The sequence below is a fragment of the Mustela erminea genome, chromosome 6, assembly GCF_009829155.1.
Source record: "Mustela erminea isolate mMusErm1 chromosome 6, mMusErm1.Pri, whole genome shotgun sequence".
NCBI lineage: Eukaryota > Metazoa > Chordata > Mammalia > Carnivora > Mustelidae > Mustela > Mustela erminea.
The window spans coordinates 40,253,282-40,267,691 of NC_045619.1; the positions used below are offsets into that span (position 1 = coordinate 40,253,282).

Below are 14,410 nucleotides of genomic sequence, written 5' to 3' on the forward strand. Positions count from 1 at the left end.
TTGAATTTCTGGCTAAAATATGATTGATCTGTCACTGAAAACAAAAGCCACCTTCTGGAACAATAGCAGCTGTCTCGGGTTTCCCCGTTGATAGGGCAATGGTAATGTTTGTTCCAGAAAAAGGGATGTACGCCTGAAAGCACCTGGGGAGAAAGACAGCCAGCGTTTCCATGTACTACAAAATAAAAGGCAGCCAGCTTGCTGGCTTTTGATAGATCTGCAGATCCACTGTTAGAGGAAAAAGGAAAGATTGCTTAAAAGCAAATTGTGGATAACCTGTTCAATGATTTTATTAGAAAGTGCAGGAAAACTGGTATGGGTCTTCATGAAAGAAGTAAGACTTGTTTTCTTGTCGAGGGGTTCTAGAAGTGGTCCTAATCTTTATATTGTTTAATGCACAGTCATTTTATTATTTTATAAAGTAATCCAAGTTGTTCCTTTTTTTTTCTTTCCCAAATTAGAGGCCTGGAGAATCTGATCCAATAAAAAAGAGAAATCTAAAAAAAAGGATTCCTTAGACATATGTTAGGCTATGGATGCTTGTGTGTTCTATGTAAAATGCATGTTCAATAAATGCTTGTGAAATAGATGATAGATGATAATCAACAATTTTAGCAAGGAGGCCTTTCTGACAGTGAGGCTACAGTGATAGCATATTTTAAAATCATTTTAATATTCTTCAGGACCACATTTTTCAATATAATTGTTAGGCTAACTCTCTGAATTTATTAAATCAGCTGTATACAGATATGAAATGAAAGTAGTTAGAGACAGCCTATCAAACCCAATAAAGCAAAAGCCAAATGTCTCCATAAACATGCACTTTCTCTCTCTTCTTATCCCTCTCTCTCTGTCTCTCACCCACACCCCCTCATGCACATTCATATTGCCTCCCTCCTTTCTGATGTCAGTTCCTCCATCATTAGTCACTGGCTGTATGTTCAAGCATTTGGGTGAAGATAATTTGTAAAACACCATTGTGTGTTGAGTGTCCTCCTGATTTACTAAGAGTAGAAATTGTAAATGAGGTCTATTTTAAGGGTTATGATTCTAACCTCGGTCAAATATCATTTGAATGCTGAATGCTGTAAAAGTTTTATGGTGTAATAGAAGCATCATGAAAGTCTTGATTTTTTTAAATGGTGCCATATAGTAAATACGCTTTATTAGAATAAGTTCCTAGTCTTAGATTCATAATAAATGTACACATGGGATTTAATTTGCCTTCTCATAGTGTTGCTTGGTGCATTCAAGTCAAAGAGGATTACAAGAGGGGGCAAGGTTACAAATATGATCCAATAGTCACGGGGATAGATCATTATTCTCTGCAAAAGAATGTCCTTCCTCTCCTCTCCTCTGCTTTCCCCACATTCATAATCATAAATATAATGTCTATCATTTGTAACACATTGCTCAGTTCCTTATCACCTCTGCTATTACCAATCTGCTGGGCTCCTAGCCTCCGTCCTCTCTTCTTTAATCTGTCTTCTGCTCTGTCACCAAAGAGATCTTTATAACCTGCAAATCCAGCTAACATAAGTCCCCTGCCCAAACACCTTTGATAGCTCTTCATTATCTGTGTGATAAAGTTTTAACATCCTATAAAGATAAACAAGCCTTGGCAGGCTTTTGTAGCTCTCATTCTTCTTGCAGACTTTTGTAGTTCTAATTTTTCTTGCCCTTTTTGTTCTAATCCCATCCATCTGCAGATAGCATTTTTATTCATATTCATTTTTATTACAGTGTTCTAAATTCACCTGCTGCTTCCTTAATTTTGGATGTATTCCATCCAATCACATGATGGAACATCTGTTCTTCCTTCTAGACGCAGCTTAAGAGTCTCCTCCTTTATAAAGCTTTTTCCTTGTGGACTCACAACTTTATCTAGCATGCGACTCTACCATTATTTTACTATAATTTATATAGGTAGACGTCTCTTTCCAGTAATGAACTGTGAGCTTCTGGAGACCAAAAATGGTATTTTATTTATCTTTTTAATTTATCTACCAAGTCTTAGCCCTGAGGATATACTTATTAATACTTGTTGAAAGAATGAATGCGTTTGTTGATGAGGAATAAAATACTGTGAGATGCACCAAAAACTTGTATCCTTGTTCATATCCAACATATTCCTGACATTAAATAGTGGATTTTTTCCAAATATTTTTGATTTAGATTGGACTGCACATATATTTTTACTCGATACCAGTAATTATAGAACTATAACAAAATAAAAGCAGATAGAATATTTATTTTCTTATCAGAAGGTGCCTGATCCAAAGATTGACTTTTATATGATAAGTCTTTTGCTATTTAGCACACCATAATCTCCTGTTTCTTAAGAGGTTTAGTTGAGCAGCCATTTAAGAATCAGATTTTTTAACCCCAGTTTTTATTCAGTGTGGGAGACCCTGGATCTCTTTTCCATACTAGAAGATAAGAGCATTCAGAGCCAGAGAAGAGTGCTAGATGGGTTTAGCTGATCAGAAACGGGAAGTTGAGGGCATCCTGTGAGGGTTCCTTACTTGACAGTTTAATTTTTCAAAACAAACTCTATAAAGCTTCTCCTTACCTGGAACAGACACAGTATATCAACACACAAAGGCAAGAGTAGAGTTTATAAAATTCAGATGTAATAACCCGTACTTGTATCCTAAAGTTAATATTTTCTCTTAAATATGAACCATTCTATAGGCAATTAATTAGTATTTGCTCACAATTATGCTGCATTAGACCAATTCCTCCATTACTGTTGATTTCAAGTTATGTCTGAGCTAAAGGGCCAACTACCTGTTAGAAAAAGAAAGATCCAGGCCCTTAAGGATTTTATGGTCTAGAGCAAAAGTCCAATTTGGAAGTCCTATATGAGTTCTCTGGACTCTAAGAAGAGCTTTGTAAATATTTCCATGACTCTACGGAACCCTTTGAAATAGTATGCACAGTTTTCTGCCTGCGTGTGTGTGTGTGTGTGTTTGTGTGTGTGTGTGTGTGTGTGTGTTTGGTTTGTGTCTGCACGCGCACGTGTCTTTTGCCCTGGAAAAGATCTTAAAAACCTATCATCTTGTTCACATATAACCACTAAAATATTAAGACTGGTCAGCTGAGATGATAATGTATATATGTTGGGTTGTGAGTATACTAATATTCCAAAAAATATCAAATCACTTTATGTTCTTGAGTATAGTCATAGGTTATGATTTTTAATAATTTCCTTTTTTGTTTTAAATAACATAATGGCCTTTATTTCAGTATTTTTTTTTCTGTATTGATTGTACAGGTCCAATGACTTCTGTAACCATAGAATGGTAAGCTAATAAATGCATTACACCTGAAACCAATTTATACAAATTCATCTATAAACATGAAAAAAATACATGAAAGATAAAATATTTTTCCTAATAATCCTACTTACTTAATATTCTCAGAGTAATTATAGTTTGGAGTTTTATTGACCTTTATTAAACCATACAGAACTACAAATTAAGAAAGACAGGGAGAATCAGGGGGAATAATTTCCCTTTGATTTCCAAGTCAGTTTAGTCTTCTCAACTGAAGGCAACAAAAGACTAATTGTAAATCTAGTCAGAATAGTTGATATATGTAAAATATTATATTAAGAACAAAATCCGGTTTTCTCTTAAATACCTAGTGAATCGAGTCATGTAATGTTGAAGACTTATTAATTTACATAATTTTCTGCATAATAAAATAAAAATTATGGTCACAGAGTTCAGCCCGGTTTTAGTGTTTCTTGATTGTTAAGCATACAAGTTTGGTCTTTCATTTTAAGAATTTAACCTAAGGAAAGTAAGCCAAAGGAAAAAGAGTTAAAAACAGAATACCTGTATCAGAGCAGTCCCAAATACCACCTAAGATAACTAGTATCTTTGATACAAATGACTAAATATTGATGACAACACACTGTAGTTAAGATTATATTGGAAGAATCACACAGCAGCTTCTTACCAGAGGATCCCCTTCTGTGTCACTTTGTGGAATGTGCTTTGAGGTTGTGGCTTCCTTAGTGGATATGCAGCCCTCATACCCAACATCTTCTGGTCTCAACTGAAGTAATGCTGGACCATCCTGAGGCAGAGATGCTGAGCTCCATGGGTATGTGTCAAGCACCCACTTTGAGGGGTCTTCCCAAGGTGCCCGCTTTCCATACATCTACAAAATGATCACATATTTAATACATATCTAATACATTCCTACTCAGTAAAACAGGTGACCACTAATTGAGTGATTCCTTTGCACATTGAGTTCTTATGGAACTTTCAAGAGAATTGTGTCCATATACAATTTTCCAGTTTATAAATATATGTCCATCCACCTAACTCTCTTTAAACTTGAAGGAGAGATAAAATAAAGATGAACATCTGGGATAGATAGTCAGCATTTGGGAAAGAGTACAAAGGGGATTTATTTTAAATGCATATAGAATTCACTGCCCATATTTATCTTTACTAGTGATTTTATAAACCAAAAGAAAACTCACAGTTGAAGAAGGAAAGTTCCAGTGATGGAGAACTGAAGAAAGCTGTGCTAGGCACTAAACAGAGTTCTCTACTAAGGTGCACTTTGCAAAGATGACAAATACAGTAAGAGACTTTCTCTTTTTCAACCTCACTCTACTCAAAGTTTCCTTGAAAATAAAAATAATTTTTCTGATAATCATTTTCTCTGGATTAATTTCCTCTAATAATCTCATTGGCTCCTGTAAAAACTCTTTTTAGATGTTTATTTATAAGGCCAACAGTAAAAGAAGAGGAAAATGGGAAATGAAAGCATTCATGTTGTCAGGACCCAAAAGGAAGCAAGGAGTCAGTAAGAAAGAGATGATAATGGCTCAAGTGCTGGTAGTGGAGGAAAGGGGAGAAGATGAATGTAAGACATGTTACATATTTTTAATTAGGAAGGGTACACTGCAGAAACAGAGGTAGAATGGACTTTATAAACAAGTACCAGACTGCAGGGGGACAGAAAGAAAAGCTAAAATGAAGAGAAGAGGGCAGTAACATGGGCAAACTAGGTCCATGATGTACTTCCTCCCACCCTGCCTTGACCTCCTCCTCCCTCCCTCCTACAAGCCTGGTTACCAGGTGCATATATGGTCTCAGCACCCTGGGAGGTGTTCTACATGGCCTACTGTGGTTCAGTGATCAAAAGCAAAATGGTGGATACTGACACCACAGCAGGTACATGAATTGCCTTGAGTTATCTTTCAGGTTTCTCCCAGAGGAACTGTATGAGGTTGTGTCAGCCTTGCCTTGAGAAAAAGAGAAAGAAGGAAAGAGACAGAGAGAAAGCAAGCAAGCAAGCAGGCCAGGTCCTGATATCTGCGTATCCCTTGGGAGATGAAGGCAGGAGTAGCAATCACTATCACTATATAGTAGATACATAGTTTTTATGGCTAGGGAGAGTTTTGAAGCAAAAGTTTTTCTCAGTTAAAAACCTACTTTATAAACCTAAAGACACAGCTTGCTATACAACTTAAGCTAACTGAAGGAAAATGTGTCATTCTTGGAAAGTAAATGTTACACAAAAACTATGAAGGTCTAGAATCAACCGATGCCAGCCTTTTAAAGAATCATACAAGATAGCAAAATTGGAGGTGACCAATAAAATGCTAAATAGGTCCAATACTAAATTTCAGTGTAAAACAGATGTTATAGAAAAATAATTGAAAGAAGATTTAAATATTAAAATATTATAAAATTATAAAATATTAAATATTTAAATAATTAGAATAATATGAATTTGCTGTTGCCATTTCGATAAAGGTAGAATCAATAGAATAAAAATCAGAATCCATTTTATCACCAGTGTTTTCTTCCAACTAGAACATCTGGCAGAGAGCATTCCCTATGGTTCCTCATCAGACCATGCATTTGAAAAGAGATTTTTCTATTCCACTCAACTCAGAGTTTCATCTTTGCAAGAAGACTTTCTTTTTTCATCTCTTGCTCCAATTCAAGGTTCTTTGTTACCAGTAGGTCCAAGGGGATTGTTCATAACACACATGATTCCTTTTCTTCCTTTTCTTACAGAAAACATATATGGACCAACCCCAGGAATATCATCTGCCAATAGGCTTATGGCTGAGCACATCCTTCAGTAGCAATGAGAAATGTCTACCTATTTTTCTTATCTCTCCTGGGTACTGGGCTTCCCCCATATATTCCCTACACATTACAGTTGATTCAGCTTTTACACTAACCTACTACTAAACATCTAGAACCACAAAGAGAAATGAGACATTTTTTTCTCCTCTTCAAAAATAATTTTGAAATATTTCTTAATTTTAATCTAGGAAACTGGTATTACTCTAAGGGTTATACTTTTGCCTAAATGGAAGCTGTATAAAATTCTAATTCTCTGGATAGTGTTTTAAAAATAATATTGACTTAAACATTTTTAAAAAAAGAACTGAAGCAGTTTTTAAAAATTAGACTTAAGGAAGCTAAGCAGTGTTAGGTATTGCTATTTTTGAGTTTAGGCAGTCTTCTTTTTCTTTATCTGTATTAGTAAACACATGGGAAATAAAGAGATTTTATATATAAAAACTTGGATGACAGCTTATGAATACTGAAACTATATGAAGAGAATTTTCATTTATGGAGTATTATGCCTCCATCGAAAGGATGAATACCCAACTTTTGTAGCAACATGGATGGGACTGGAAGAGATTATGCTAAGTGAAATAAGTCAAGCAGAGAGAGCCAATTATCAAATGGTTTCACTTATTTGTGGAGCAAAACAATAACATGGAGGACATGGGGAGATGGAGAGGAGAAGGGAGTTGAGGGAAATTGGAAAGGGAGGTGAACCATGAGAGACTATGGACACTGAAAAAACCTGAGGGTTTTGAAGGGGCGGGGGGGTGGGAGATTGGGGGAACCAGGTGGTGGGTATTGGGGAGGGCACGTATTGCATGGAGCACTGGGTGTGATGCAAAAACAATGAATGCTTTTTCATTTTTTTAAAAGAAATTTTAAAAAATAATAAATAAATAAATAAATAAATAAACATTGGTTTTAAAAATATGACTTCTAGCATATTATAAACTTTCACATAAATTTCTTTTTTGTATAAAATGATTGACATTGAGAAATTTAACTCACACCTTAGCATAACAGTTTCAGAGGAACCCAGAAAAGTGAGATGTTATATTTAAAAAATATAAACTTTTGGTATAGTCTTTTATTTTACTGGAACCAAACAACAACTGGGGCTAGACTGGCTCATAGCCTTCAAATAGGAAACTGTATTACTTAAATCTGGAATAAAACCAGTAGATAGTATGCTCTAGGATCATTATCTCTGAAGATTCTGAGCACATCTTCCAAATATTTATTCATCGTGTTCACCAGAACCATCGTGATGGTTCTAAATACTGCCATTTTGCTCTCCTAGGTGAGGACAGTGGGCCACTCAAAGGAAAGGACGGGAAGGAGTATAGATCACCAGCGACTTTTTAAAGGGTAAATACCTAAAGCATTATTGCAGATGACAAATGTGAAAAGCAAGAACTGTATCTTAATTCTAGTAGCAGTTGCAATAATCAGAAATAGAGATGCCTAAGCAAAAATTTCCTAAACTTTGGAGGAGTTGTAGAAAAGAATAGATCCTTTACAATAAGCTGGATGATTATGAAGTAAAAATCTTAAAGATTCAACCTTGAGGTTTACAATTCTACAATCTCATGAAAGCTCAAATCCAATTTGAGGAGATAGTCAATTTTGTTGAGAAACAGAATTTTCTTATTAGTGATGTATTTTGAATTTTCCACCATCGTGATGATTCTAAATACTGCCATTTTGCTCTCCTAGGTGAGGACAGTGGGCCACTCAAAGGAAAGGATGGGAAGGAGTATAGATCACCAGTGACTTTTTAAAGGGTAAATACCTAAAGCACTATTGCAGATGACAAATGTGAAAAGCAAGAACTGTATCTTAATTCTAGTAACAGTTGCAATAATCAGAGATAGAGATGCCTAAGCAAAAACTTCCTAAACTTTGGAGGAGTTGTAGAAAAGATTAGATCCTTTACAATAAGCTGGATGATTATGAAGTAAAAATCTTAAAGATTCAACCTTGAGGTTTACAATTCTACAATTTCATGAAAGCTCAAATCCAATTTGAGGAGATAGTCAATTTTGTTGAGAAACAGAATTTTCTTATTAGTGATGTATTTTGAATTTTCCATTAAGAGTACATAGAAGAGACAGCGTAGGGCCTCATGACATGAGGTAGATGAGAGGAACAGCAGGAATGTTGCCAAAACAACCTGCCATAGATTTTAAAAATTCAATTGCCTTAGAATGTAGAGCATTCCCTCCAAATAGTAAAGGATCCTACGAGTGAGGTTAAAGGGTTTCAGACAATGAAACATACTAAAAACAGGGAACCCGTAACCAGAAACTACTTGTTGCAAACTATGTTAAGAGAAGAAATGATCAAGGCCCATGTTAACATGTCTGTCTTATAAGATACAGAACTGTCCAGTTAGCTGGCTTTCAACAGATTGCTATTACCCATGGCAATAAGTTTGTTTGGCCTTAAATGGGTAGTTGTTGAAATAAAGGTTTTCTTCTTCTCTCACGTATTAGTTTTCAGAACAGAATACACAATAAATAGTTACATACTAATTGATCTTTAAAACTTTACCAATATGTTTATATAGTTCATGCCTTCAGTTTCTGTATAAATACCCAGAGAAAAGAATGTTCTTTGCTTTCAAGGATGATTTTGCTTGTTTTTAAACAGTAAAGAATATTGAATACTATACCTGAAGACCTTCTCTCACTGCCTCCAGAATGTAAGGTACCAAAGAATAGTTCCAGAGATCCATGAACCACACTCTAGAACCTTCTACATCCATAGGGCAAGGAAGGAAAAGTCGGGGGCCTAAGAAGAAGCAAACCGTTTTGAGAACCATTACATGTAACAACCTAAACACATAAATATTCAAGACATAATTTGGGGGGAATTAATAATATTTCTTGCAGGATTCTTAAACAATTACAATCTTAGCCATCTTGATTATTATCAAAGTATGTTTTTCTGAAGACTCAATCTCCTGAACTCTTCTTCCTTTTACCTTAAAATCTTAACAGAAGAACATAGAGTTAAGAGAAACCCTGAAGGTCATAATCCAGTCAACCTGCCCCATTTTATAGATGATGAAACTGTGCTGAACTAAATTCCCAAATATAAAATATGTTATTATTTGCAGAGTGGGACTCAGCTTTGGTCTTCTGATCTCAATTATCAAATTCTTCTTTTTCATTTACCTTGTATCTTTGGTGAATATATCTTTATAATCCAGCAAAATAAGAAAGAGACTTTTATACATGCAATTTTAGAAGGATTAGAAAAATAAATATTTTTATGCCAACCAAAGAGAATTAATTCAGTTTTGCCTTGATGAAAAATATGAAACACCTCAGTTATCCATAATCCATAAAACACCTAAATTATCTCTAACTAAAATCTTCTCTCATAACTATATTTGATGTGAACCATTGGCTAAAATTTGTTTTTTATCATAAAAAGGGAATTTAAACATATAATTTATTTCAAATGGTTATCTGATTTTTAAATATTCGGCTATATTAAACTCATGTGATTTCAGTCAAATCTTAGAAAACCATAATTGTCAAGCATAATGAATCTAATCAGAAATATAAAGCTTAGAAGAAAGCAAACTTTCAGAAGGAAAAAAGAAAACTTAAATCTTTGGGAGCAAGAAAAAAATTAGCTTTGCTTGTTATTTTCTACCATCCAATCTGGCCATCTTACCACGTACTCTTAGTTCCTGGAAAATGGCATATTGCAGTTTTGGAACTCACCAATGGTAACATCAGAAGAACTGTGTGTTTCCAAAAAACTGTTGAGATGATGCCATGTCTTAGGAATCCAATCTATAATTTTGACTAAGTCATTATTGCGTATATTCCTTTCAATCTCTATCTCTATCAGTTTCCTTCGAAGGTATCTACCTAAAAAGCCTTTCACAGGTTCTGTGTGGTTTGCACATAGCACCCACCTACAAAAAGACAAAAAAAAAAAGTATATATATACATATATGTATTCAGAAATCTTTAAATAAATTAAGTTTTAAGTCCACGGTATTCTCTTTCCAATATAAATAAAGAATGTTCCTATGTCAATTGGTGGCTCACTTTAATGATCAAAGGGGTTAGGAGATCTCTTAGCATTAGAGGTATACAAAATAACTTTTCTTTTTAAGCTAAAGCAAAGCTCATGTGCGTCAGAAGTGAGTGGGAGTCTACACGCTGAGTACTCTTCTGTAGGAGAATCACAAATCCTGAAATAGGAACTCTCTTCACATTCCTCACACTTTGAAGAAAAGTGCTCTACTTTAGCTGGTGACATAGTGAGCAGGACAAACATTTCTTTCCCTTCCTTTCTTTTTTCTTTTCTTTTTCTTTCTTTCTTTTTTTTTTTTTTTAAGAAACAATTCCGATTACAGGTTGAAGATCACAAAATGTCTGCTTGAGAAAGAGTGTCAGAAGAAGTGAGAATTATTTTCACACCACAGGTCACCACTGGCAGGATCTGTCAATGTACAAACGGGAAAACACTAACCAAAAGCAAACAGAAAGAGACAATACAACAAAACAAAACAAAACAAAACAAAACAAAGCATTCAATTTATCTTTACCTGAAATTGTGATGCAACTCTAGATTTGGTGATGAAGAAACTCCCTGATTCATTGTTCCAATAATATATGGACTGGAAAATAAAATTAAATATGTTGATGTGCTGAAGGTAGAAGAGATCAGTCTATTAAAATCGCCTTAAAAAACAATGTAGGTAAATATGGATTATTCCAATTAACATTAGGCTTTACAAGGGTGATTTTGTAATGTTAGGTGGAAAAATAACAAAGATCATTGAGCTGGAAATTTGGATTTGGGCTTCTAATTTCAGCTCTAGCATCCTAGGAGAATCATTTTACCTTTCTGAGCCTGAGTTTACTCATCTATAAAATAAAAAGGTTAGATGGAATAATCACAGTAATCTCGTTTCACTCTAACATCTTGTGACTCTTATGATTATAATCAAATTCATTAATTTTCCCTCTTTCATTATTTCATAGATATTTTAAAGTTTCTTAATGACGAGAAAATTTGTATTCTTGTTTCAAAGCTGATCTTATGATGATCTACTTTTAACATATAAAAAATCTCTAGCAGAGATTAATGGGGATATTGCACCATTAAAACTAATATTTAGGTTGCTCTTATATGTCTTTCCTTTAGAGGCCATCTTTAGTGGGTTTTCAGATTTTTTTATACCCTACTTCAACCTTTACTTTCATTGTAAATTTTTAAAAGTTAGACTCATTAATGAGGATATATTTGAACGCGTTAAATTTATCTTTACGGAAGGTTGAATTTAAACTTCAATATGGAGGAAAAGTGAAACCAGAGCTCTGAGCTTCATTTTAATTCTTAATTTCCTTGATCTAAACGTTCTGTCATCGACATTGGTCTCCTAGACCTTCCACATATCCATAGAAGCTAACGCCATCAAGTAAATCATGTTTCCATAAAAGTTGCCTGGAACATAATTGCTGAATGAATAAATAGATGTTTCAAGAAATGCACAGGGATTTTTTTTTGGGGGGGGAATATGTTCTAATATTAATGAAGCCTTCTTAAATTCATGGCATCCACCACAGGTTTTAAAAGGCATAAAGACATTAGAAACAAATCTGGTCATTTTTTTCATATTTCATCACTCAAAATATTTCACAAGCATACCATTTGTTGTATTTACAGTTGAGAAAACCATTGAAGATATCACTCAAAGAGCCCACATGATGAAGATTATCAAGAATTATTACAACAGGGAGCTCTACACCATTATTATCCGCACTGCACTGTTCAGCCAGGTTAGCAAGATACTGTTGCAACTCCTTGGAAAAAAATAAAGGAAACAAATACATCAATGATCGATTTATACCAATGGCAAGCAATTCATAGCTTAGGAATAGCACACTTTGTCCGCCATCCAGTAACTTTGACTAAAACCCATAGGTCATGGCGCTTATATAAAACCAAGCAAAGAAATATAATGCTGAGAAAATATATTTTTTAAAGAAAAGAGCAAGCAGAAAAGCCAATACAGAACAGTTGCTGCAAATAGAAAATTTTGAAAACAAAAGCATGTTTCTCAGTTGTTGTGTCCCCTTAAAAAAAGAAGAAAAAAAAAAAGAGGGGGCAGTGAGTTCTGCATATGAGCTCTTATAATAAACCATAAATATTGAGACTTCATTCTTGCTTTTGGAATTACAATGGTAAAAGTGGATTTCAGCAAACCTTATAATAAATCCAAGGAGACACACCTAAATTTCCACTAATACTTTAAATGTTTTAATTCTAGTTCATTTCAATAGGGTACATGAAATCACAGCCCCAGGACTTAGAGAGATGTATGGCTATTATTTATAATCTTCATGCAACTTCTATGATTTTAAACAAAGACAAAATTTGCTGTGGTTCCCTGGGTCACTTGACATTAGCATTTAGCATTTCTTGAGCTTATTGTTTTTTTTTTTTAAAAGGTATTATTCCTTTCTAATAGCTTTTAATCTAAATATGATAACCAGTTCATTGATTGACTGCTCTCACAGATGGGTAGGCCAGACACATAATTAGGTTTCTTAAAATTATCCTAATCAGGAAGAACATTTCCATAATATTTGCATATTTACAATGACATTTTCAATTTGTAAATCCTGGTCAGGGTTAAAAATCCATTTCTGGCAGCCAGGTAGGTGAACATGGATAACCACTCATCCTAGAGGTCGCCACCCTCTGTCTGTAATACTACTTTCAGAACTAAAAGAAGAAAAGGTTAAGAAAACAGTGGCCAGGGTTTTGAGGCATTTAGTAATATATTAAGTTCAAATATAAAATTTATTAGAAAACTAATGCACTGGATATCTTACATTGAGCCAATCACATTGAACAAATATAGCCTAAATCAGAGAATACAGAAAAATATGCTTCAACTAATGAATAGTCTGGAGAATTTCATTCATCTTAAAAGACAAGAATGGAATTTATATCAATAATTTACCCATGTTAAGTCATTCATTCATTTATAAAACACTGACTGCCTATCTTCTACATTCATCACTCTAGACAATCCCCTGAGGTGTACAAAAATAATGGATCATCATTCAAGTTAGTAAGTTGAACAGTAATTATGACTGAATCAAGTACTTTTCTTGGCATAGGTGTTGAAAAGACTTCCCTTGTAGGCTTTAAGATGGTCACATTAAGTACTAAAATTTAAATATGATAAATCGATATTATAATATATTATGATATTGATTTGAATACGATATCATAATATATTATGAGCTACAAAAGGTCAGGAAAGGAGATTTTGCCTAGGTGGCAGGTTTCAAGGAAAGCTTTCTAGAGAAGGAAATGCTGGAGCTTGGGAGGGTGATATGTAACTCATGGTTATGGTAGGTACATACATAACTAATAAATGTACAAAATGCAATACAAAACATCCCATTAGAGAGGTTAAAAGGGGAGTCATGGTCTGTAGGAAGAAGAAGGATTAATTCCAACTGGGGGATCCTGATGGACTTACATAGCGAGGTGAAATTTTGAGATGAATTCTGAATAGTGAGTAGAATTCTAAATGATAATTGAGCAGTTATTTATCCTTTCCAAACACCTTAGCAAGCACTTATTATGCTCCAGGTACTTTTGGTATTAAGGATTCAGAGAATATTTCTCCATTCCAGGAATTTAGAATTGATAAGCAGAAAGGCAGTTCAAAAAGTAAACCACAAAAACAGTGTGGTAAGTGAAATGCACAAAACATTATAGAGAAACTTAAGAGAGGCACCTCATCCAGACTTGTTCAGAGAACAGGGTCCTTAGGGACAAACTATTGAAGTACAAATAATAAAGAGTGAAAGCTGGAAGGTATGAGCGTGTGATGTGTTTGGGGAAAAATAAGTGCTCTGTTTTTACAAGAGAAATTGTGCATGGCAGTGGTGTTGCAATGAAAAAGAAAATAGACTTTGAATCTATGCAGAAAAATTTGGATCGTTCTACATAAACAAATGTGAACGAACAACTTTTTTTTTTTCAGTAGGGAAAGAGCAATTTATTTATCAAAGGTAACAGAAATACCAAAGAGATAATGATTAATTAGAAATGGAAAAGCATTCAAGAAGCTTATTACCCAGAATAGTGGGTTACGTGTGTGTGTGTGTGTGTGTGTGTATGTGTGTGTAAAAAACCAAACTGTAATTCACAGTAGAAAAAACAATGTAGGGTGCCTAGGTGGCTCAGTGGGTTAAGCCTCTGCCTTTGGCTCGGGTTGTGGTCTCAGGGGTCCTGGGATC

At 34.4% G+C, this 14,410-nt stretch overlaps 1 protein-coding gene across 3 annotated transcripts in view; it reads right to left on the minus strand.

Moving 5' to 3' along the window:
* The window catches only part of NAV3 (neuron navigator 3), a 383,583-nt gene that overhangs the window by 2,162 nt on the left and 367,011 nt on the right, over positions 1 to 14,410 (minus strand). For all 3 annotated transcript variants that reach the window (XM_032346929.1, XM_032346928.1, XM_032346927.1), the window contains 5 exons: positions 11,796 to 11,950; positions 10,690 to 10,761; positions 9,854 to 10,050; positions 8,791 to 8,909; positions 3,967 to 4,170 (listed from right to left, as the gene is read on the minus strand). In XM_032346929.1, the coding sequence (XP_032202820.1) occupies positions 3,967 to 4,170; positions 8,791 to 8,909; positions 9,854 to 10,050; positions 10,690 to 10,761; positions 11,796 to 11,950 (747 nt within the window). The remainder of the gene's footprint in view (positions 1 to 3,966; positions 4,171 to 8,790; positions 8,910 to 9,853; positions 10,051 to 10,689; positions 10,762 to 11,795; positions 11,951 to 14,410) is intronic.